At 44.1% G+C, this 25,917-nt stretch overlaps 1 protein-coding gene across 1 annotated transcript in view; it reads left to right on the forward strand.

The window, feature by feature from the left end:
• The window catches only part of DERA (deoxyribose-phosphate aldolase), a 94,760-nt gene that overhangs the window by 837 nt on the left and 68,006 nt on the right, over positions 1-25,917 (forward strand). Inside the window, exon 2 of the mRNA XM_005287508.5 lies at positions 14,995-15,092. Within this exon, the coding sequence (XP_005287565.1) occupies positions 14,995-15,092 (98 nt within the window). The remainder of the gene's footprint in view (positions 1-14,994; positions 15,093-25,917) is intronic.

Here is a 25,917-nt window from a genome sequence, read left to right on the forward strand (position 1 = left end):
TGAGCATATTTCAGCCTATGGCATCATTCAAGGTTTTGATGATTAAATATTTGGAATTTGCTCTTTGAACTTAGTGATTAGTCATCTGTGCCACACGGTATTTTTCTGTTTTCACAATGGTTGACCTTACTTTTATGAACTGCTTTCGTCTGAAACGGATTATTTTCTTGGTTAAACAAATGTGGGGTCTTGGCCCACAATTTGCTGTCCATAAACATTTGTGAGAACAAAAGTCCAAGGGTGCAACTGCTCACAAAGCAGTATGAAGAGGCTGATTCCAACCCTGGTTTATAATCCCGGGATGTGTTTATAAAACAGATTTTCACACTATTTCAGTAGTGACCACCCCAAAAGTCAAATATCCTGAGTCAGGGCCCCCAACATCATGAGCTTGGCTTAAAAAATAATAAGCCATAAAAATATGGGTTGTTATTATTTTCCTTGTTCTTTAGCCTTTAGGCTAATCGTGGGTCACATTGTCAAGCTTTTCTCCATAACCATGAGGACTGGAAATATATTTTGTTGTTAAATGAATGCTGTGATTCACTTGTAATCATCTATCTCCAGAACCCGAGGCTTTAAGTAATACCCCAGTAGGGCAAGATTTAGAAAAACATTTCAGGAGTTGTCACCACTGCTGTTCCAAGCAGCTTTAGACAAATGCCAACAGTGCCACAAAAACAAGGTAGGACTCCCTGCCCTGATTGTTTTGTGACTCTAGGGTTCTGACTGAATCAATGTTTTCTCTGTTCCTTTCACCAACCTTATTGGGTGGTGAGAGAATGGGATGTTTTTCTACTCCTTGCATCCTCGTGTGAATCAAGGGATTCACCTTTCTCTGTACATTCCTTTTTCTTTCCTGGAGTGAAAGCGATTATTTTCCCCGCCTGGACTGATTCTGAGTTTCCCACAAGATTACTGGTAAAAAAAAAATTTGTTGCCCTCCATTACATTATCTTTAACCAAAAGGACATCTTTTATTTCCATCTCTTTGAAATGTTGCATTTCCTACAAGCAAGCTGCTGAATTACAGTGATCTAGTGCAGCAGCTCTCAACCTTTCCTGACTACTGTACCCCTTTCAGGAGTCTGATTTGTCTTGCGTACCCACAAGTTGCACCTCACTTAAAAACTACTTGCTTACAAAGTCAGACCTAAACATATAAAAGTGTCACAGCACACTATTACTGAAAAATTGCTTGCTTTCTCATTTTTACCACATAATTATAAAATAAATCAGTTGGAATATAAACATTGTACTTACACTTCAGTGCATAGTATATAAAGCAGTATAAAAAAGTCATTGTCTGTATGAAATTTTAGTTTGTACTGAATTTGCTAGTGCATTTTATGTAGCCTATTGCAAAACTAGGCAAATATCTAGATGAGTTGATGTACCCTCTGGCAGGGCCGGCAAGTTATATGGGCCCATGGTGCCCGTGCTCCAGGAATATTCAGGGGCATGGCTTCACCAATGTTTGGGGCCAAGTCTCTCCCCCATCCCTGCCTGCCACCCCCACGCGCCTCCTCTGGAGCGTCTCCTGGCCCTGCCTGCTGTCCCCAGGCAATTTAAAAGGGCCCCGGGGCCCCTGGCCACCACCACTGGCAGCACAGTGAGGCTGAGGCGGCTTCCTGCCCACTCTCGCTCTGCACCACTCCCGGAAGCAGCCGGCACATCCCTGAGGCCCTGGGAGGGGGGGGTTGTCTCTGCGTGCTGCCCCTGCCCCAAGCGCTGACTCCACATCTCCCATTGGCAGGGAAATGAGGCCAAAGGCAGCTGCAGGGTTGTGCCTGCGGGCAGTGGCACGCAGAGATCCCCCCTGCCTAGGAGCTGCTGCCAGAGGTCACTTTTGGGAGCTGCCTGAGGTAACCACCGCACCCCTCACCCTCTCTCGCACCCCAATCCCATGCCCTAGCCCAGAGCCCGCACCCAAAGTCCCTCCCAGAGCCTTAGGCAGGTGGCAAGGGGGCAGGACTTGGACCCATTCTGGGCACCACCAAAAATTATACAAACCTGCTGCCTCTGCCCCCTGGAAGATCTCTGTGTACTCACAGGAGTACGCGTATCCCTGGTTGAGAACCACTGATCTAGTGTATGATCTGGGGTAACTTGAAGTGACAGGAGAATGACTCTTAAGTGTCTCTATCTGAAAGGCATCTTTTTGCTGGCATATGTATGATAATATTCAGTGTTTGACTCACACCATCATACTGGAGGGTATGTGCAAACCTTATTCATGCAGATTACGTAGGGTGACCAGACAGCAAGTGTGAAAAATCGGGACAGGGGGTGGGGGGTAATAGGAGCCTATATAAGGAAAAGACCCAAAAATCGGGACTGTCCCTATAAAATCGGGACATCTGGTCACCCTAAGATTACGTGTTTTTTTTTTTTTAAACACTTAGATAGTGATCACCTATGTGGTTCACTGTGAAATGTTTATGTAGAATCCTATAATATTACCAGGCAAAGCAGATTGTATCCCTCTCAGTAAATTGTCCTCAAATAGATCCACATATATAATGGAGGTACTATTGTCTGGTGGATAGGTTATGGGACTAACTCAGGGGCACCTGGTTTTTATTTCTGGCTGAGTTCATGAGTTGCTGCATGACCTTGGCCAAGTCACTTAACCGTTCTATACCTTGGTTTCTACCTTCTACAACAAAACTCCAAAATAATGATTTGTAAAGTAATTTGAAATCTACAGCAGAAAAGCACTACATAAATTTATTATTACCACTCATTCTCTGTAATTCACATTCAAGTATGTTCAAAACATTTCTATAGCAAGTATTCCCTTCTGAAATTAATTGTTTTCCCCTCTCCAAAACAGCTCTCCTCCTTGACTTATTTTGAGTGCAAGATTATAGTATGGAAACCACTGTGGGATCCATCAGGATTAATGGTGCCATTTAAAATGTAAAATAATGTTAGAGGTTTTCCTGCCTGCATATTGGAAGAATGTTTTAAATCCATTTCTTAAAGAATATTAATATTTCAGGTCTGGTTTTTTTTTTTAGTTAAGTAAAACCTTCCTTATGCAGCGACATAGACTGTGTCCCAAATGTTAAGGTGCTTTAGTGTTTAGGAATCAAATCTGAGACACCTAGGGCCAGATTTTCTTCTGTTGGACTTATGGGTGCTCAGCATTTCTAAAAAAAACAGGCCCAAGGTGTTCCAAAATGGGCACAAATAAAATAATAATAATAAAAAAAAATCAAATGCTCTTTTTGAAAACTTTGCAGTGCTGCTGTTTTAAATATTTTTGGATTGCTTAGGTCCTGTATGTATTAATTCTTTAGATGTAAAATAAACTTCAAGCAGAAAGAGTCATTTAAAATAAAGTGCATTGTGTGGACAGAGCATGCAGACAAGCAGCTGAGGACAGCAATGGATTCTCAAGAGGCAGTGATTTAACTGTCAATTACATATTTACACTGGGGAATGCAGAGAATGAATTTGGTCGGATCACCTGAAAGTTTTTCATATCAGAGTCAGAAGCATAAAATAAAGACACTTTGAACATTTACATTTCTGCCATTTTCATGGCTTTGCTATGATGGCAGCTGTCCAAACCTTTTCTCCTAGACCCATGCAACATGGGAGGGCTCAGCAGGTATTCTAAGGGCTTAGCTAGCTTGTGCTAATATCTTTTCAATGGCAGTGCAAAGCATTTGCCTCATGCCTACCTGGCAATGCTTGCTGCACACAATCGTTGGATGGTGATTCAGGTTTTCTAGTAGACACCTAGTGGTCAAATATATTTACAAAGAATTTTAAAAGATTATTCCATTTGATTTCTTCCTTTCTCTTCTGTTCTATGCAAAAACATGTCACTTGTACATCTAAAATGTCTTATAAGGTGCCAGGATTATAGCACGCCTATCTTTTCCATAAATGAAAGTGAGACTGTTGTCCTCAACTCATGCCATATGATATAATCACTCTTTGTTTACTGCAATTTTACATTCCTTATTTTCTGTAAAATAAAGTATAAAAAAAATCATCAATTCCATCTTCTTGCACCCTCCCCCACTGTCCCATAATATCAGAAAAAGAAAGTTACTTGATTAAAACTAAGGGCAGGTGCAGTTAGAACAGATAAAAGGAAATACCACTTCGTACAGAATACAGTCAGCCGGTGAAATTTGCTTGCCACAAGACAGTCACGTACTGAAGGCAGATTCTGAAAAGGGCTAGAGGATTTTACAATCCAACATTTTTAGTTATACATGCTGAGATTGAGGAATAAATCTCTCGTATTTATGTATAAACTGATTGTCACAGGCATCCAGGGAGGAAGGAATCTGCCCTCTCCCCTCCCACACTGCTTCCAAAGATGCCCTGACCAGGTGCTTAATCTGTGTGTTTTACCACTTTCCTCTCAAGCACCAGGTATAGACTACTGGAAACAGGATAGTGGATTTGATAGACCATTGGTCTGCTTTGGTGGGGCACAGGCTACGTCTATATCAGATGAATAAAATAGACTTTTGCTGGAAAGCATTCTCCCCGGAGGAGTGACTTTTGTAATACATGCCTCTAGCATTCTCCTCTTGCCTCATTTGGTTTCACTGTGGGGTTAGCAAACTGATATACAGACTTTCCACCAGGAAGTTTATCATAATTCTCCCAGAGGGATTTTCATGTGAGGTAGCCTCATCAGAGGAAGAAGGGACGCCCTGTAACAGAGGTTACAGACGGAAGATAAAAAGAAGGATGCTTAAAACCAGAGATGCAGCTAGTCTGTGTAGAGCAGGGGTGGTCAAACTACAGCCCGCGGGTTGGATCTGGCCCATCAGGGCTTTGGTCCGGCCCATGGGATTGCCACCCCATGGCTCCGCAGGCACTGTGCTGCTCCCGGAAGTGGCCAGCACCACATCCCTGTGGCCCCTGGGGGAGGGAGTCAGAGGGCTCCACACGCTGCCCTCACCTGTAGGCACCGCCCCCTGCAGTTCCTGTTGCCCAGGAACAGGAAACCGTGGCCAATGGGAGCTTTGGGGGAGGTACCCACAGGTGAGGGCAGCATGCGGAGCCCTCTGCCATCCCCCCCAGCCCCTCAGGGGCCGCAGGGACGTGATGCTGGCCGCTTCCGGGAGCGGCACAGGGCCAGGGCAGACAGGGAGCCTGCCCTGGCTCCGGTGCACGCCCCTGCCACCCCAGAGCCGCTCCAGGTAAGTGGTGCTGGGCTGGAGCCTGCACCCTGCATCCCTCCTGCATCCCAACCCCCTGCCCTGAGCCCCCTGCTGCACTCCCTCACCCCTCCTGCCCCCAACCCTCTGCCCTGAGCCCCCTCGTGCACTCCACACCCCCTCCTGCATCCCAACCCCTTGCCCTGAGTCCTTTCCTGCACACCACACCCCCTCCCGTACCCCTACATTCATGTTCCTGCATGCAATTTCCCCACCTAGATGTGGCCCTCAGGCCAAAAAGTTTTCCCATCCCTGGTGTAGAGCTTGACTTCCCTTGTGAGCTTTAGTAAGTGAGAGCTCGGGCTCAACACCTTTCAAAAATATGCCACTTATTTAGGTGCCTTACTTTTAGGCCATGTTTTCAAACTTAGGTGCCTAGTGATTAGTCCCAGGCAGATAGAGGTGGGGTGAGAGATCCTGCAGCAAATCAGTGGGAAAGTTATGACTAGAACCCAGGAAACGTGGCTACCAATCCTGCACACTCATCATTATTACATCATTCTCTGCCTTTGCAAAACAGTAATCGTAATTCTGAGGTAGGGTGACCAGATGTCCCGATTTTATAGGGACAGTCTCGATTTTTGGGTCTTTTTCTCATACAGGCTCCTATTACCCCGCCACCCCCATCCCAATTTTTCACACTTGCTGTCTGGTCACCCTATTCTGAGGACAAAGTTCATTCTTGGATATTAAACAAACAAACAAATAAAATCCTTCCCATTTTCCTCAGCCCAGAAATTTGAGAGTAGATGGAGGGATTTTTCCACCAGGAATATAATCTAGTTTATTTGAAAGGTATATATTTGTATAGTTGGCATTTCTGAGCCATTTACATGTGCAATCTAGCCTGTTGGAAAGTGGCATTTATATAATGCAGTGTGGCATCCTTGTTTGAGAGAGCATAATATTATTATTATTTATTTATTATTAATACCTAGCTTTTATATAGTGATTTTCATTAGTGGATGTGAAAGTGCTTTACAAAGGATGTAAACATCATTATATTGGCTTAATTTTTAAATTTAAGATTTTTTTGTGATTGGCCATTTGATTTAAATATTAAACATTTCTTGTGCTTATTAAACTAATATTAGAGCAAGGTTGAAACTGGCTTACAGTTTCTCATTCAGGACTTATTTCTTTGTCTTCCTTTGAAGCATTAAACATTAACCATTGCTTAAGACTGGATGCCCCATTTTATTATTATAAGATGGGCTGGTAGCACTGCCTATTGAGGTTGCCTGAGGGGGCTGAACTGAGTGGGGTGGGAGCTGCTGAACTGATGGTGGAGGTTGCCGGGGGCGGGGCTGAACTGAGGGTGTTGAGGTCCGATGGAGTAGGGAGGCTGAACTGAGGGGAGGGATAGAATTGGGGGGGGAGGGGGGCATTGAGGGACAGGATTAATGCTGGGCAGATGGATGGGCAGATGTGGGGATGAATTGGAAGAGTGGGCACCACTGATTGCCCGCCACACTGGGGAGGGGCAGGGGGAGTTCAAAAGTCAAAGGACAGACTGCGCAAAAAAAATTTTTGTTTAAAATTGTAATTTTTTTGGCCAAACTTTTGAGGGCCAACTCGTGATTTTTGATTTCTTGAGATTCACAGTACTGTCGCTTGTGCTCTCAATGTGCCTTCTGTTGGCATCAAGGCAGCATGGTAGAGTAGGAGGATGCAACCTAACTGGAATGCAGATGGGGGAGGATGAAAAGCTGCAGGGTTGGGGACGGGGAAGGAGCTTGAGAGAGGATGGGAAACGAGCTGGGGGCGGGGAGAAGGGGAGTTCAGAGCACAGGCAATCTTAATTTTGTCATTTCATAACTTTTAGGTGCTCGACTTTGCAACCTTGACATTTGTTTAATGTAATTTTATTTAGGTTTTCATACCTGTTTCCTGATTGCATTCTTTACATGTGTGTGTGCCTTTATAGTAACTCATGCTTCTCTATGCCTTGGGAGAAATGGGGGACTCCACATTGCCCAGGGTTATTCCTCCACCTAGCACTGCTCTCCCCACCTCTAGGATAAAGAATGAAAATATTTGTAAAAATACTCTTAGGTTGAGTTGGTGGACAATTTTTAACTAGTGTTTTTGTTGAAAAATGGCCTTTCTGGAAAAAAACAAACAGTTTCAACCGTGGATTAGCTGAAAGCGTTGTGAAAAATTTCATGTAGTTCTGACTCTGTGCACATTTCTCATGACATTTTTGTAAAAACCATTATCAACATTTTTCTGTTTACCAATGCCCGTCCCCCCCCCCCCCCCACAACTAGGTTTTTAGGTAATGTGAAAAAAAATCTGATAAATGTCCCTCCCCCCCCCCCAATGAAAAATAGGTCTGTTTTGAACCTTGCAAAACTGACAACTTAAAATTTTATTGTGAGTTGTTTAAAATGTTTTTGACCAGCTCTAAATTTAGAATGGATCGATTTGACCCGTGGAAAGTAATTTGTGTGATTGTGTGTAATACAGGAGCTCTTGCAGATTCCTAACATGCCTGATAATAATTGGATTTGAGTAGGTGGATCTTTGTAACTATGCAGAGTCCCCTTGAGGTCAATGGGGTTGTCTATGCGTGCGAGGGTCACCTGCATGGATCCAGTTAGACCGCGGCCATGGAAGGACAGAGATGATTGCAGCCCTGCTGAAGCCTAGCATGGGGAGCAAGGACCACTGTATTACCATGATGTGACAAGCAGGGTCCAGCCACCCGAACAAGAGAACAGAAGGTTTAACCCCCCCAAATAAGCAGTTAAACCAACTGATTGCATACTATATTATTTTACTGTGACAATATATAGAGTAAGATCTTGTATGAAAGCTTGTAATACATAAAACTTAATCATGAGATAGGATATGGTTATGAAGGGTGCGTGTATATGTGTGTGGTGTATATCTATCTTATCTATCTATATACAAAAATTTAACTGTAGTGCAACTTCAGCATCACCCCGCAGCAGGGCAGTGAAGCAATCAGGCATGGAGTGGGGCTGCCTCCCCAACCAAAGCAGACTGGCTTTGAGCACCTAGCCCCTGGTCCAGGCCAGGAAAAAACAGTAAGGAACCACCAGAGCAAATGGGAACAGCTTGAAACTGAAAAGAAAACCCCAATCTTCAGGAACTAAGAAAGGAAGGAGTTGTCCCCACTTTAAATATCTTTAGTGACTGAGGTGGAAACAAAACTCAAACCCCTTTTAAAATGAAGGGGTTTGAACTGAAGAGTATCCAGAACTTGGGGGTTAGTTTCCAGGCTGTCCGTGAATGCTGAGGGCTTGTCTACACTGGCAACGCTAAAGCGCTGCCGCGGCAGTGTTTTAACTTGGCTTGTGTAGTCTACGAGGAGTGTAGGTACCAGCGCTGGGAGTGCGGCTCCCAGCGCTGGTGCACTGTCTATACTGGCACGTTACAGCGCTGAAACTTGAAGCGCTCAGAGGGTGTGTTTTTTCACACCCCGGAGCGTGAAAGTTGCAGCGCTGTAAAGTGCCAGTGTAGACAAACCCTCAGTCCTTTGTATAGCTAGGGGGTAGGCTAAGAAACTGTTTTAAGGTAATAGGTAACACTTCTTAGAAAGGGGAATTGTATCTAATCAGAAAGGTTGCATCTTTGTTAGTTTTCTGTGTAACTTGTATATGTTTGCTTTTCTTTGCTATTTCATCCTTGGAGCTGTAGTTTTTCTATTAAATTGACTTTGTTTATTTTTATCCCAAGCGGGTCTCAATTGTGCAAATGAGTATAATGTGTGTGCCAAAGTGAGCTGGTAACTGAGGGGCTGACTTAATGCCTTCAGGGATGACGAACCAAAGGGTGACGGTCTGAGTGTTTGGGAATTAAGAACTTGCAATGGACATATTTGGGGAGACCTGGGATTGGAAGAGTTAGTTGTTAGTGTCACCCTGCCAAAAGTAACGCTGGTTTCAGAAATTGAACAACCGCTGCACAGCACAAAGGTCCCCAGAGTTACAATGTATGCAGTGACAGAACCCCTTACTGGTTTGGGTGATACCCAAAATGTCACACATGATTATAGTTTCTAACTCAAAAAATCAAACCTCAAAACCCACTTTACGTGGTAAGCAATTTAACACATTCCATTATGAGATTTGATCCTTGAGCTGTTACTTATATTTGTAGTTCTGTTGAACTCATTAGGCCTATGTAAATGAGTGTGGGAGGCTGGATTTGGACTATGTTTAGTTAAATTTCTCACTTTACCACTAAAAATGCAAACACTATCTTTAAAAAATATATATTTTTTATTTTTAAGCATTCAATTTAGCTGTTCAAAGGGATTAAATAAAAGTCCAACTTCTGGTCAGGAGCAAATCTGCATTAAAAAAAGACTGGGTTATGTAGATCGGGTACTTATAAGGTTATGTATTGAAGCAGATTTTTTTATTTATTTGTTACTGATGGAAAAGCTTAGTATTATTGGATTTGTGTTGCCAATTCAAAAGGGAATGGTTTTCCTGTTAAAACTTTAACTACAGTTTTGAAGGTTTTCAGATGTCTTCAGAGGAAAAAGTAAACTTTAAGAGAGTGATTACAGAATATTGGCTAATTAGCTGTAATGTAGCTGCTTTAATTGCTCTTATCCCTGAAGCCACATGACTATGCAGATGACTAGCAGATGACTTATTTTTTTTTAAAAAAGGAGTGTTCACACTGCAAGGTTAATGAGCCTAATTAAATATAGTTTTCCCTAGCCAGACTCTCTAAATCATAAAGTGTGTGGGGGGGGGGGACCCAAGGCAAACAGTTCTGTTTAAAATAATGGTTATGTTCTGAATTTTAATAGACAAAAGTTAGGATTGAGACTGATTTTTTTTTTCTGAATAAAGACATTTATGTTTAAAGGTCTGGTAAGATCTCACATGGGAAACTTTGAAAATCTATTTAAAGATGATTATGCTGATACATATTTATTTATTTTTCTCTTCCCCATCCCCTTCTTAATTAATAGAGATGTGTGCTTGAAGAAAGGATCTGTGCTGCATTGGAGACTCCATCTGCTCCTGCTTATTACCATAACCTTTGTCCTTCCACACCACATCCCTTACAATTTTTTGTTACCCTCACACTTTGCCTCACATGTCTAATATTACATTGTAAATTCTTCTTGGCAGGGATTTTGGTCCAGATTTTTAAAGGTATTTGGGCATTGCTCTGCTCAGCATTGTAATCTGTAAAAAGAAGAACAGGAGGACTTGTGGCACCTTAGAGACTAACAAATTTATTAGAGCATAAGCTTTCGTGGACTACAGCCCATATATATGCATCCGAAGAAGTGGGCTGTAGTCCACGAAAGCTTATGCTCTAATAAATTTGTTAGTCTCTAAGGTGCCACAAGTCCTCCTGTTCTTCTTTTTGCGGATACAGACTAACACGGCTGCTACTCTGAAACTTTTCATTGTAATCTGTAAAAATCTGGACTCTTGTTTTATTTGTTCTGGTAAGAACCCGGCATCCTTTTTCGGTGTTGTACTAGTAATGATAATTAATATTGAGCAGATGACTTTTTAAGGGGGTATTGAATGGGAAAACTGAAAACATAAGTTGAGTTAACAGAAGAATCCCTTAATGGGATGGTTGGTTTTCCTCAGTTGTCCAGCCATCTCTCGAATGGCACAGACTCAGTTGTGTCTTTTGTTTAAAACAAATATATCTGTTAACATGCTTGTTACTTCCTCAAATATATGTCTGTGATTCTCCCTCCCAGAGAAAATTACCCAGAGTTCCTCAGTAGCTTTGACCAATGGGTTAACTAGCACCATATGAACTGCCATAACCAGATTAGATCATCTAGTACAGTATCATGTCCCTAAGAATGCCCAGTATCAGATGCATCAGAGAAAGTTGCTAAAGACTCCAAAGTGGATAATAATGGAATAACTTGCCCACGGGGGAAGTTTCTTCTTACCCCCCGAAGGATTGTCTACACAGCAAAAGCGGTGTGCAGGCTAGCTGACACAAGCGTGCTTGAATCCAGCTAGTGTAGATAACAGTAGTAGTGAAGACCATGCAGTGTGACCATGCAGGGACCAAGCACAAGCCTTGCATGGTCCCTGGGTACGTACTCGGCTCATTAGCCAACTCTGAGGTCCGTGCTGCGCTGTCCTCACTGCTGTTGTGTCACTTTGGTAGGCTAACCTGTGCACAGCTTTGGCTGTGTAGACTCACGCTCAGTCAGATTTAGGTTTATGGCATAAGATAGCACAAAAGGAAAGAATTACCAATTTGTAACAAATTGGATTTAACATTCCAATCCTTCCTCTTCTGCATTCTTTCCATATTCTGTACAAGCAGTCATGTGTTACGACAGACTTTTTAGCTCAATGAAGAAGTGATACAAAGTTAATTTTCTGACAGATCAACTCAATTGTCTTTCAGTGAGTGAGTGAGTCTGGAAAGAATCAGGACATTATGAACAAAGGGGACTCTTCACTGTTTGCCGTCCAGTGCCAGAGTAACTGGACAGTAGATCTTATTAGAGAAGAGGTAAAGCATTTCAGACGAGGTACTGAGCTTCTAAAAGAATTGATCAAATCTTCCAAAGGGATTGAAAGGTCGTGCTGCCCCCAGTAGGTACTAAAGTTATCAGGAGTCTTGATAAATTGCAGCAAGGTCTAATGATTCTGCCTGTACACTAGGCACACAGGAGGAGAATCACAGCTCTGACACAGATCCATGTTTTAATTCCTCTCCGTAGACTAAGTCAAACATTGTATATAATGGCTTCTGGGAACACTGATCACTTCAGGATCTCAACATCACTAGTACTGCTACAGCAGCAGCACAGCTGTACCGATGTAGCTGCGCCCTTGTAGCGCTGCTAGTGCAGAGAGCTCTCCCATCCATAGGCACTGAGTTTTTCTTTTCCCCGGGGGTGCTCCACCCCTGCTTTGCCCCGAGGCCCTGCCCCCACTCCATCCCCTCCTGCAACGCCCTGCTCTCGCTCTGCCTCTTCCCGCCCCCTGATGCCCCTACCTGCTCACTGCTCTCTGCCCTCCTCCAGCCGCTGATCAGCTGTTTGGGGGCACCGCTGATCAGCTGTGGCTGGTGAGTGCTGAGCACCCACTATTTTTTCCCGTGGGTGCTCCAGTCGGCGGGAGAGCTTCTCCTGTTGACATAGCGCTGCCCACATCGGCACTTAGGTCAGTGTAACTTATATTGCTCAGGGGGGTGGCTTTTCCACACCCCTGAGAGACTTAAAGTTATACCGAAGTGCTAGTGTGTACAAGCCCTAATGGATCAGCTACCTTATAGTTAAACTGTTTATATGTGCATGTTCAAAGGTCTTCCAGTTGCATTTCATTTGTCAAAAATTCTTAAAGGGATGAAAATTCTACCACCAACCCCAGGCTATAAGAACATATAACTATAGCACTTTCCAATGTTTTCAGAGATGTGGGGCGAGACCAGAGTGCTGTTCCTTTGAATGTGCAGGTTTTCGACGTAGCCAATGCAGAATCATTGAGGTGGTTCTGTTATAAAGTGTGTTTGCAATTACATAAATTCCTTCCTCTCTGATTTTAAAGCATAAGTGGATGTGTATGGTGAATGCTGCTACAGTCTTGATGGAAACATTACAAATTTGTAAATGATCATTTGTTCTCTATAATTACATCTGACACACTTGGTTCATTTTGATTTCTCTGCTTGCAGCCAGTGTTTTCTCTATGTCTTTGTTGCTTGTTCAATTATCTGTAAATAAATACGTGGTAGTAAGAAAATGTTGGATTGGTGGGATGTTAAAATTTTGCATGCTATTAGCTTTGTACAGATGTCTCCAGTTAATCTGCTGATAAACGCAGTTAAAATACTACAGCGGCACAGCTGCAGCTGCCCTGCTGTAGCGCTTCAGTGTAGACACTACCTACACTGACGGGAGAGGTTCTCCCATTGGTTTAGGTAATCCCCCTCCTCGAGAGGCAGTTTCTAGATGGATGGAAGAATTGTTTTACTGACCTAGTGCTGTCTCTACCAGGGATTAGGTTGCCTTAACTACATAACTCAGGGGTATGGATTTTTCACACCCCTGAGCAACATAAATGAGTCGACCTAACTTTTTAGCATAGACCAGGCCTTGGTTTCTTGCCTTTGTTCTGCGTTCCCACCACATCTCCCCTTAACCTCCCAGTCGCACTTGTTTCCTCCTTGAGCTTCCAGAAAGTCCCAGGTCATATATAAATTAGGAAAATGGGCTGTGCTTAAAAATGTATTGTCTAATATATTTGAACTAACACAATTTTAAACACAAACATAGACAAGGTTTAACAACTTTAAAAATGTGTTAGCTGGTCATCGTCAATCTTAGAGTCCAATGAGGAAAAAGACTTGGGCCAAGGTTTCCAAAGGTGCTTAGTGATTTTTGGTTGCCTCAGCTGTTGGGTGTTCAACTGAAGACTCTTCAAAGGGACCTGATTTTTCAGAAAGTGCAGAGCACCTACCTCCTGAAAAATTAAGCCCTTTTTAAGGTACCTCCATTTGGGCTTTAAAAAATGGAGGCACTCGGAATCACTAGTCACTTTTGGAAATCTTACCTTTGAAGCTTTGCATATCCATAGGTAAGTTGTCTTCAGAGTGACCACATGGCTTAATTCCCGGGTCAAGAGATATTTAGGAAGAACTAGTTGGAGTTTAACTGACCATAGATTTATAGAATATTTTTCTTTGCTTATATTCATCTGCCTTTAGTTTCATCATTGACTCGTTATTTGATCAAGAGTATATGTACACAAGTGAACGTTAATTCAAATTAAAACATTTGCATTGTCATGCCAATGAAAGTTTCAAAGTTGAAGATGTAGAAAGCCTAATCCTGGAATGTGCTGAGTGCCCTCCGCTCTCATTTGCTATTTAGCCTGTTTTCAAAAGTGGATGTTCATTTGGGTGCCTCCAATTTTTGGTGCTCAGCTTGGAACAGCTTAGGCCTGACTATCCGAGTTGGGGAGAAGCCAGAGCTCCTGTTGACTTTACTTGCAGTTTGTGGATGCCCAGCACCCAACATCCAAATCATTACCCACTTTTGAATGTTCTTCCTTCAATTTCCTTAAAGGCTGAGAGTGCTTAGCACCTCTTAGGGAGTATGCAGCATCTCATAGGTTTTGAGAGAGTCAATTTGCGCGCGCGTGTGTGTGTGTGTGTGTGTATGTGTTTCAAAGAATGGGTGATTCTGGAAACTGGTAAACACAGGGCCTGATCTGTAGGCTGCTAGTTGAAATTCGCCTGGGACAATAGTGACCCAAACTCCTTACCATCACAGGCACTGGGTGGTAGCTTTGGTGAAAAGTGATGGCATGAGCATAGATCCCAGGAGACAAGTGGCCACATCACAATTGGTTATAACTGGCAGCCTGAGCAGAGCAGCCAAAGGTTGAACGGGCACAATCTTGCCCCTCAAGGGACAAGTCAGAGGTTAGTGAAGCACACTGGTGGGTAGTGTGAGGAAACTGAATTGCCATTTTCTGTGCTGTACGTCTTATAGGCATAGAAGATTTCAGAGTCCAGGACTAGCAATCTGTCATCCTTCAACACCATTAAATTAACTCAGAAGTTTTAAAGGGAAACAAAAAGCCAATCTATACATCTGATTCACAGACCCTTCCCTTGAATAAGTGTTGACAAGGTGTCACGCTAAAGGGGTTTTTAATATTTTGCATTGGTGAAAGACCTTTACGTCCTTAAAGGGGCACACGAGTCCAAAGCTACCTTCAAAGGACTTGAATTATAAGGACCTTTCCTTTTAAAATACCATTAAAATATATTAAAAATACACTAAAATTAATGGGAGTCTTCTTCCTAGACCTTGGCTCGATCTCAAGAGTGCAAGTGAATCAACCTGCAGTTATAAGGCATGCAGAACAAATTCAGGCACGAAGAACTGTGAAAAAGGATTGGCAAGTAAGTGCTCTTTTTAAGCATTCTGTTTCTGTATATTTAAAGCAGTCATTTCCCCTCTCTAGACTGTAGTATTGGATTTCATTCAAGATGCATGTAAACCTAAAAGATTGCAGTTGTCCATGTCTTATTTTAATAATTTGTATTTGATGATGATGAGTTGGACTAAGATGATGCATTTATCCAAAAAAGTTAAAAACCTGATAACTCATGAGTGGCCAAACTACAAATGAATTTCAGGCATCTTTATTCATGAGTGGATTAAATTGTATATTACTATCCAAGCATATTTATTCTGTTTCCCAGACAGATCTCTCTACAAAGTCTAATTTTTTAATTTTTAAAGCTGTATGATATGATTGTGGTCCCTGTCAAGTTTGACCTACCTAACTGTTTTTTTCCTTAACGATGCCGAATGTGTGATTTTTGCTTAACCAGTTATGTACAATTCAGAATACGCAACTTACTGTGGAACTCTTGGTAAAGAAATTGGTACATCATGCATGTTAAGGGAGTTGATTCTGCAACCCTTACGCATGTTGAGCAGTATTTTGCCAGGAGTCCCACTGGCTTCAGAGGGGCGACTTGCATTAATAAATGTTTAACATACATAAAAGGTATGGAACTGGACCCTGTGATAGAAATCCTGGCAAGGTGCAAGAGTGTCCCAAGACTTGGCCAAATTTTGCCTTCAAATACACGCACGGCTTTCAGAGTTTCCAGTGGGAGCCCTATTGGAGGGCAGAACTTGACCCATAGGAAGTTGTGGTAGTGTCTTAAAGAAAAACTACACCTGTTCAGCTGTATAAAAAAAATCATAGAATAGGTAAAAATGGCTTATCTCCAGGAATAAACTGAAAACTTTAAACACTGAATTAGGAAATTGTTACATTATAATTGGCATTTCTAAGCTTAGGGCTGGAGGCAGCCCTCTTGTCAAAACTTGTGATACAAGAGGCCAAATTCAACCCTGGTGTAAGTGGGCATAGTTCCCATGGACTACAGTGAAAGTTCTCTGTTTACATCGGGATGCATTTGATGCTATCAATGTGAAAACCCAGTGGAAGAATCTGTAAGACCGCTTTCTACCTTGGTATAAGAACTGTTCAACAATCATAACATTAATGGTTCAAAAACACACTTTTAAACATCATTTCCTCCCCAGTCTGTTACAGCAAGTTTAAGGCAGGTTGGACGCTGGTTTACAGTCTCTCCTATGAGTGTCCTGCACTTTTTAGGGTCACATTGTAGCTATATGGTCTTCCCCCAATGCTAGGTTGAGAAATACCAACAGTGATAAAAAAAATCTTGGAATGCTTCTTAACCTAGAGAACATTTAGATGCTTGGGGCCTGATTCTCTACTCCCTGGGCATTCATTTGTACCTGTGTGAAGTGGGTATAAAACAGGAACAGGAGCACAAGAGCCAGCAAACAGAGCTGTAAACGGGAGTTTGAGTGGGAGTTCTGTTGGAGGAGAAGGGAGGAGGCAAGCCCCTGTACCTTCGAGGCAGTGAGTGAGTTTTGTGTGTGTTTTTTCTGTTTTGTGGGCGGGGGAAGGTTTTTTTTTTTTCCCTGTTCAGTTTGCAGACACTGGTCGGAGACAGTGTGAAACACAAGCAGAAACAACTATGATGTTACAGCAATGCAAGAAGCCTGGGAACTACAATGTAGGAACTAGAACTACTGGTGCTGAAAGTGAAACCAGATATTCTCGGAATAACAGAAACATGGTGGAATAGTAGTCATGACTAGAGTACAGGAATTGAAGGGTATGTGCTGTTCAGAAAAGACAGAAATAAAGGTAAAGGTAATATTGTATGTAATGATGAGGTAGACTGGAAAGAAATTAGAAGTGATGGAATGGATAAGACAGAGTCTGTTTGGGCTAAAAGCACTTTGGGGAAGAAAGCTAGTAGTGGTTCTCCTGGGATAGTGCTTGATCAGCAGATTGGGTATGCTACAGACCACCAGGATCCAATTTGGATATGGATAGAGACCTCTAATGTTTTTAATGAAATAAATATTACTGGGAATTGAGTGATTATGGGAGACTTTAAGTTCTCTGATATATATTGGAGGACAAGTGCTACTAATAATAGTAGGGTCCAGATTTTCCTAGATGTGATAGCTGACAGATTTCTTCACCAAATAGTTGCTGACCACAAAGATGTGATGTCATTGTAGATCTAGTTCTGGTGAGTAGTGAGGACCTCCTAGATGAACTGGTTGTAGGGGACAACCTTGGTTCGCGTGATCGTGAGCTAATTCAGTTTAAACTAAATGGAAGAATAAACAAAAAATAGATCTGCAACTAGGGTCCTTGATTTCAAAAGGGTAAACTTAAAAAAATTAAGGGAATTAGTTAGGGAAGTGGACTGGACTGAAGAACTCAAGGATCTAAATGTGGAGGAGGCTTGGAATTACTTTAGGTCAAAGTTGCAGAAATTATCTGAAGCCTGCATCCCAAGCAAGGGGAAAAGCCTTGTAGGGAAGTGTTTGACACCAAGCTGGATGAGCAAGCATCTCAAACAGGTGATTAAGAGAAAGCAGAAAGCCTACAAGGAATGGAAGATGGGATGTATCAGCAAGGAAAGCTACCTCTTGGAGGTCAGAAAGTGTAGGAATAAAGTGAGAACTACCAAAAGCCAAGCAGAGTTGGACCTTGCAAAGAGAATTAAAACCATTAGTAAACGTTTCTATAGCCATATAAATAAGAACATAATGAGTAAAGAAGAAGTGGGACCACTAAGCGCTGAGGATGGGGTGGAGATTAAAGATAATCTAGGTGTCACACCATCTGGTATGGGACACAAGCGCCAATCTCAGGTCAAACTGCTAGAATACAGGGCATATACCTCAGACTGGTGGTGTAGTCTATCATAAGGTGACATAGTTGTTAGTCCATAAAATCACTATACTGGTTCACAAAGTGTTGAATGGATTACAAACATTTGCCAGTGCTTGTATAAATAATTTAGCTGTTTTCAGTAACTCCTGGCAAGATCACATAAATCATGTAAGAATTGTGTTACAAAAGCTGAAGGAACTCCACCTCACTGCCAAAGTCTCCAAATGCAGAATAAGGTTTTCAAAAGTATCCTATATATAGGACACAGGATGAACAATGGGTTGGTATGCCCTGATCTCTTACAAGTAGAGGCCATCAAAAGCTGGCCTGCCCCTAGACCAAAGAAGCAGGTCCAATCCATTATTGGTCTGGCTAATTGTTACAATAGGTTTGTAAAGGGGTTCGGTAACGTTGTGACCCCCATAACAGTCCTTACAAAGAATGGGAAATTCTTAGGATGTATTCAGCAGTGTCTGGGACACCCATTCCTACATCAATTTTGTGTTCGGACTGTGACGCTGTACATAAAAAAAAAATGACCATGTTTACACGAAGATTCACTGTGCAAAGGTTCAAGAAGGGTATTGAACAAACTGACCTCAGAGACAAACTGTCTAAGCAGAAAGCACGGTGTAACAAAAATACTTGTAAACACTCATTTGTAAAGAAAATTATGGTGCTTATGGTAAACTGTGTAATGAAAAACAAGATTTATCATTAGCACTATAACTAGTCATTAGCGTTTCCTTCACCTTAGTGTTTCCCTTGACATATGCCTTTAATTCAATCATATCTTTAGGGCTCTGGTATTTTAGGGTTCAGTGAGGTAAGGGTGTAGGAGAATCTTGTATACTAGCAGACCCTCACCTTCAGGATCCAGCCCTTCTCCGCCTCCCATTCTTGGACAATTTGTAATCTGAGCCTTCTTGTTTAAAAGACTCTGCTTGCTGACTAGGAATATCTGTTTCTAGCAGCATCCTCTCAGCAGCTTTCTTTGGGTAAGTGGCTATGAGCAAAGCTCCCTTCCCCCTCCCAGCCAGTTAATTTGGATGTTTACAGACACTGCTGATTGCTTGATTTTGAATCTACAGCCATTACAAGTTCAAAGACTGGCCTCCGTCTCTAGGGAGATACAGTCAGTTTCCACCCACATGTCAGAATCAGTGTCCTGGTGACTTTCAACTATTAAATTGTGCTTCCACATGGAATCAGATGTACCTGAGCTCACTAGGACATATTCAAAGGGTCTAGAGGTGAGAGTCTGTCTACCACCACCTTTTGTGTTCCCGAGGGTTCGTCTGCATGGCTGCTCTGCTCTGAAAAGTCAGTTACCCAAGCAGGATCTGACACACAAGCTAGATGGACAGGTGCTGCATCAGCCTCTCTGTCCTGGGCATTTTCCATTAAGGAATCAGCATAGGATATGCCAACCACTCTACTACTCTAAAATGCTGGTTAGGCAAAGCCAACTGGTTACAGGGCATCTTTATATTCCCCCAAAATTCTTTTTCCATTTTCCCCTTCTGAAACCTTTGCAAAGCCACCTTTCCTGGTACTCTGTAGAGTTAAGTCAGTAGAGCTATGCTCAGCTGGAAAACTCTGGCATTTAGCAATGGGGACAGCTTTTTCAGTGGGTACACTGCTTTTCTCCACAGACAATGGCTCTTCTCGAGCTATTGGGAGCAATTCTCTCCTGCACTCTTCAGGCACAATTAATTATCTGTTTCCAAGTTCACTAGGAAGCCTCTCTTTCCCTGAAGGAGCCTTCCTAAACAAAAATCCTCCCCTTCCTTCTTCAGTTGAAGCTCTACTCTGAGCAGCAACAAATTCTTCCTGTGTTTAATTTAAGTCCAGAATCACCTCAGAATCGTATCAGACAAGTTCTCAACTGGCATAAGCTGGGAGACGCTCTCTACCTGCTTGCAGTTTTCCTCACTGACACCAGGCAGGGTACCTGCATCAGAGCCATAACTTCTCTGTGACCTGGTTATGATATTAACCTGATGAAACATAATTATGATATCATTAACAATCAAGATATCAGTGGGTAGCAAATCGCAAATACCAACCACAATATCACCTTTAAAATTTTCCCACTCCAGGTGGATTTTGGCCAAAAGTACTTTCACAGAGAACTCAGAGAGCCAAAATATTCACACACCTATCTGGCAACAAATCTCCTGCTCTGACAAGATTTCCTTTAACTAAAGTAATATCAGATGCTTAACAGTGCCATCCTACACAGCTAACATTATTAACTTTTGCACTGTTAATTATTTGCTACCATCCAGAGAGTCAGCATTAATATAATTCGTGGGGTCATTTCCTTCCTTTTCCATCTCCTTTCAGGCTAAGTGACAGCATTTGCACTCAAGGTGGCAGTGTTAGTGCTTACATGGTTAGCCTCTGTATTTAAGGTAACAGCATTAGCACTCAAAGCGGGTTTCGTGGGTGCAGACTGTGGAGTGTTTTTAAGGTTTGAGCAATTTGGTTTTATCTGGCATGGGATTCCACTGTGATTACAGATCACCTGTTTCCTCTTAGAGTGAGAGGTTTTATGTTCTGGACTTTTATGAGGTTATTTAACAAAATTAGGGTTAGGTTTATTCTTAAGCTTTTGAACCCTTTTAAATTGGGGTGCAGAGGGATTACCTTTCCTCTGGGGCTTATATCCCTCATGAGCCCTATTTGCTATACATTTGTCATCAATTTCTGCTTCTTTTAAAACTGAGTCAGGCTTTCTATCACATATTGTAGCCTTAACATCTTCAGATGTCAGCCTAAGCAACTGCTCTAGAGTAGTTAAATTCAACAGTTTACCAACGTCGTCATATGCTCCTGCTCCCATGACCCACTTCTTAACATAACCAAGCAGTTTATGTGTGCATTCCACATAAGTAACATTATCGGACATAAGATTTCTAAATTTCAACCTATAGGGCTCAGGAGTCATTTTAACCTTTTCAGTACAGTTGCTTTTATCATAGACTTATCATAGAATCTCATGGTTGGAAGGGACCTCAGGAGGTCATCTAGTCCAACCCCCTGCTCAAAGCAGGACCAATCCCCCGACAGATTTTTGCCCCAGATTCCTAAGTGGCCCCCTCAAGGATTGAACTCACAACCCTTGGTTTAGCAGGCCAATGCTCAAACCACTGAGCTATCCCTCCCCCCCAAGCTTCCTTCACCCCCAAGCTTCCTTCACCCCCATTTCATTAAACACTTGCCTCCCTTTACCAGTCAATTTGGTCAGGAGAATCAGCATCCAGTTTTCTTCTGGAATGTTATGAACATTCCATTTAACCACAAAGTAGATAAAAATTCTTCAAGCTACTTAGATTCTTTATAAATTGGGCAGGTTTTATATCAGTCTCTGTTGTTGAGAGAAGTATCCACAGGGTGTTCTCTTTGCCTGTTCAGGACATGGAGTTGCAGCTTGTGAGCCTCTACCTGTTTTTGATGTGCTTCTCTCTCGGCTTGTATCTGCTCCATGTGCGTTTTATGAGCCTCCTTTTCAATTTCAGCCTCTGCTAGGCATCTCTGGTATGCTCTTTCCTCTGCATCCTCAGCCTCCTTCTCCTTCATTTGAAGTTCTGCCATTTTTTCTTCATGCTCAAACTGTTGCTTGTTCACCAAGGTCTGCATCTGGATTGTCTCTGCTGCTGCCTTTTGGTCACATTCCATGAGCAAATCTCTCATCTCCTGATTGGAGATGTCCCCCGTAAGACCTATTCTTCTATCTTTACATACTTTTAAAGTTCATAACCTCATAGGATTATGACTGACTCATGGTCACTAACTTTTAACCCTTAAAACTCTCAATATCAACTTTAAATGTTAACAGCACTGGGTTCTGATCCAAAGCCCAATTGACCTATGTGTATCCTGCCAAGACTATGCCAATTGTCATGACACCTGGTTTGGGACACAGCTAAAATCACTCTCAGGTCACATTGCCAGAATACAGGGCATCTATCCAGACTGGTGGTGTAGTCTATCATAATACTTCACCAAGCCAGTAACAAATGTGTTCTTCCAAAATACTGCACTAGTTATCATGGAGCCACAGACAGTCCCCTTCAGGCCCTTTAGCCCTTCATGACTTCTGTGATAAATCATTATTAAAACCAGAAATCACATATATTAGGTTCTTCCATTTCCAAAGAACCAGAAACTCACTCCAGATCAATATGTATTTCTGGATCTCACCCAAAAACCAAGCTGATAGCCAACCCTTTAGTAAACTAAACTAAAGGTTTAAATAAAAGAGAAAAGAGTTATTAAATGGTTAAAATGAATCATATACATTACAGTTGATTTCAGAATCTGTAGATCAGGGTAATAGCAGTGCTGTTTAATCTGCTAGTTTGCAATAAGTCTCTTGTATGTCCAAAAGTTCTTCTTTGAGTGCTTGCTCATGTCCATTCCATATTAGGGTGTGTGTGCTCACCACATGCACTGGTGCCAGAAATTTTTCCCTTAGCAGTATTCGTAGGGGACTGGCTCTGGCACCCTCTGGAGTGGCACCCGCATGGCGCGGTATAAGGGGCACCGCTGGCTGCCCTCACCTCAGTTCCTTCGTGCCGCCAGTGATGGTGCTGGAACTTCTGCTGCTTCGTCTAGCGTTGTTTCGTTCTCAGTTCTTGAGAACTTTGAAAACCTGTAATATGGTTGTATATAGTTAGTAGTTCTTAGTTACCCTTAGTAGTAGTTCTCAACTCTTTGTTAGTCCCGAACGGGACTCAGCCAGGGGATGGGGCATGCCCCGGTCCCCAGGCTTTAAGCCCTGTGATTGATACAGATGGCCTATGCCTGTCAGTGATCCACATACCAGCTGCCTAAGGTGCTTGGGCGAATGGCACATAAGTGACAAGTGCCGTATCTGCAAGTCCTTCACACCTAGGACAAAGGAGGAGTGTGATATCCATCTGAAAGCGCTCCTGATGGAGTCGGCACTCACTCCGGCACTGGAGCAATGGTCTGACTCTTCACCAAGCGCCGCAGCCTCTGTGCGCAGTGCTCTGCTGGCGCCATACACAAGCCAGCACCGGTCCCCCTCCACAGCTCTGGTCAAGAAGCTGAAAAAGACTGTGAGGGAAAGATCTCCTACCTCCCGCAAGGGAAAGGGGAGGGCTGGGGGCGAGCCATGACCTGTGCCAGGCAGCTCAACACCCCGATTGGGAACTTGGGCCCCAGCTCAGGTCGAGCGGTGCAGCCCATCCCATACTTTGCTTGCGATAGCGGTGTTGGCCCAGGTCAGTTTCAGGTGCTGTCGACGCCCGAAGCCCTTCAAGTGGCTCAGGAGATCCTGACCCTCCCGGTGCCGCCCTCACTAGCTCCAGTGGTATCCCAGTCTCAGGGAAAATCCGTGTTGGGACCTATACGTGTGTCCCCACCTCAGCGGCACCGTTCCCCAAAGAGAGGGATGTCCTGCCATCGCTCACCCGCCCGAAGCCATCATGCCTCAGGACTAAAGGCAGGCTTAGCTAAGCCCTCTTCAGTCCCTGCACTAGGGTCACTGATCGAGGGACTCGAGGCATACTTCGCTGGTGGATTGGTGCAGACCCTCTGGGGCATGTGCCACTCGGCAGGAACTCCGGGACCAGCCCCGACTGTTTCCAAGGGCCTGGTACCGATTCCGGGACCGTTTGGACATCAGAGACCGCTGATCGCTGGGCCGTCATTGCCCATCTCCAAGAAGGAGATCACCCTACTCAAGAAGCGTGAGGCGTGGATTGCCAGGTATCCGATGCAGATCCACCAAATGCTGTTGGTCCCGGAGAGCCGGACCAAGACAATCTCACTCGGACAGGTCGGCTTTGGGACGCTGAGACCGGCACTGGTCAAACAAGAGCCGCCGCTCAGCCTGATACTGGTTGCCAGGTACCGACGGCTCTGTTGGTAGCTCTGGCTCTGGGTGAGGTTCCTTGACTGCGGGACAAGCCCCGGTACTGGTGGTGCCGACTACATTATCAGAAACGAAACCTGTTCCATGGCCCCAAGTGCAGTGGCCGGCACCATGATACCTGTGGAACCCCTGTGGGTTCACCCAACCATCCCAGGCTGCCCAATTGGTGTCTGGAGCCTCGGAGCGGCCAGTGGCCTCGGTATCCAGTCCCCCTCCAGTGCTCGAGGCTTCAGGGGGTAAGACCCTGCAGGTCCAGGAGGACCCGGGGGAGCAAGCTGCTGGACCACCAATGGATGTGGAGGTGGCACCGGCATCCTCCTTGTCATTGCCAGACAAGGCTATCACGGGGGCCCCCCTCACCCAGTTCCTCAGGATGACACCAAGGTGCACCAGGAACTTTTGAAGAGGGTTGCTTCTAACCTGGGGCTTCAGGCAGAGGAATTGGAAGAGCCCTTGGACTCTCTGTTTGATGTCCTCTGGTCCTCGGCTCCCACCAGGCTGGCCCTACCCCTTCATGAAGGGGTCTCCAAAATCACTAATGCCCTGTGGCAGACCCCCTCTTCCCTGGCGCCTATCTCTAAAAGAGCTGAGCGTAAGTACTTGTGCCAACCAAAGGGCACGAAAACCTATACTCCGACGCAGCCTCCAGTTCCCTTGTGGTTGAGGTGGTTACAACCCGGGACCACCCCCAAAAATAAGGACTCGCGGAGGCTGGATTTTTTCAGACGTAAAGTTTATTCGTCTTCCAGCCTTCAGCTGAGAGTAGCCAACCATCAAGCCCTCCTTGGCCGATATGCCTTCAATATGTGGCAAGCCAAGTTCAAAGGGTGGCTCCCTGAGGCTTCCAAGAAGAGTTTCCAAGCGATCCTCGATGAGGGCATGACTGCGGCCAAGGTGGCCCTCCAGGCAGCGTCAGATGCTGCTGCTGCTGCCTGCACCATGGCTTCCGCTATCTCCATATGGTGAATCTCTTGGCTGCTCCTCTCTGGGTTGTCCACCGAGGCCCAGCAGTCATTGCAGGAACTGCCCTTCGACGGTCCTATTTGCAGAGCAAACAGACAGCAAGTTGCATGGCCTCAAGGACTCCCGCACCACCCTGAAAACCGTGGGTCTCTACGTCCCAGCCCTGGCACATGAACGGTTCAAACCACAGCAGCCTCAGGGCCAGGGGAGCCAGCCTCGGAAAGACCAGCCCCATAAACGAGCCAAGGGTTACAAGCACCGCCCGAGCCACCCGCCTCCACCCTCTGCCCAGTTGGGCTCAACCTGTAAGCAGGGGGCCAAACAATCGTTTTGAGGGCGCGCCCGAGAGCGACCTACCAGACTATTCCCTGGATCCATCTTTCCCAGTGTTATCTGACCACCTTTCCCCTTTCCTCCTGGCTTGGACCGCTATAACTTCGGACCTCTGGGTCCTCAGCACAGTGGAAAGGGGTTATATCCTCCAGTGCCTTTATACTCTTTCCGCCCCCTTCCTGCCCCCCTTCCCCGTCCCTCTTCAGGTACCCCTCTCATGAGAGTCTCTCCTCGTGCAGGAGGTAAAGAGGTTACTACATCCTGTGGTGGAAAAAGTTCCTCTAGAGTACAGGAACGAGGGGGGGGCGGTTTATTCCTGGTACTTTTAATCCCAAAGGCCAAGGATGCTATATGGCCCATCCTGGACCTGCGAGACCTCAACAAGTAAAGTTCCGCATGGTCTGTCTGGCTTCCATTATCCCCTCCCTGGATCTGGGAAACTAGTATGCCGCCCTCAACTTGAAGGACGCATACTTCCACATAGTGATTTTTCAAGGACACAGACACTTCCTCTGGTTTACAGTGGGGCCCCACCACTACCAGTTTACGATCCTCCCATTTGGCCTGGCGACAGCACCGAGGGGGTTTACTAAATGCACGTTGGTGGTAGTGGCTTACCTCAGTCGCCAGGGTATCCAAATCTACCCGTACCTTGATGACTGGATTTCAGTAAGGCATCTGATACAATTTCACGTGGGAAATTATTAGTTAAATTAGAGAAGATGGGGATTAATATGAGAATTGAAAGATGGATAAGGAACTGGTTAAAGGGGAG

Source organism: Chrysemys picta, chromosome 1 (assembly GCF_011386835.1).
Source record: "Chrysemys picta bellii isolate R12L10 chromosome 1, ASM1138683v2, whole genome shotgun sequence".
Classification (NCBI taxonomy): Eukaryota; Metazoa; Chordata; order Testudines; family Emydidae; genus Chrysemys; species Chrysemys picta.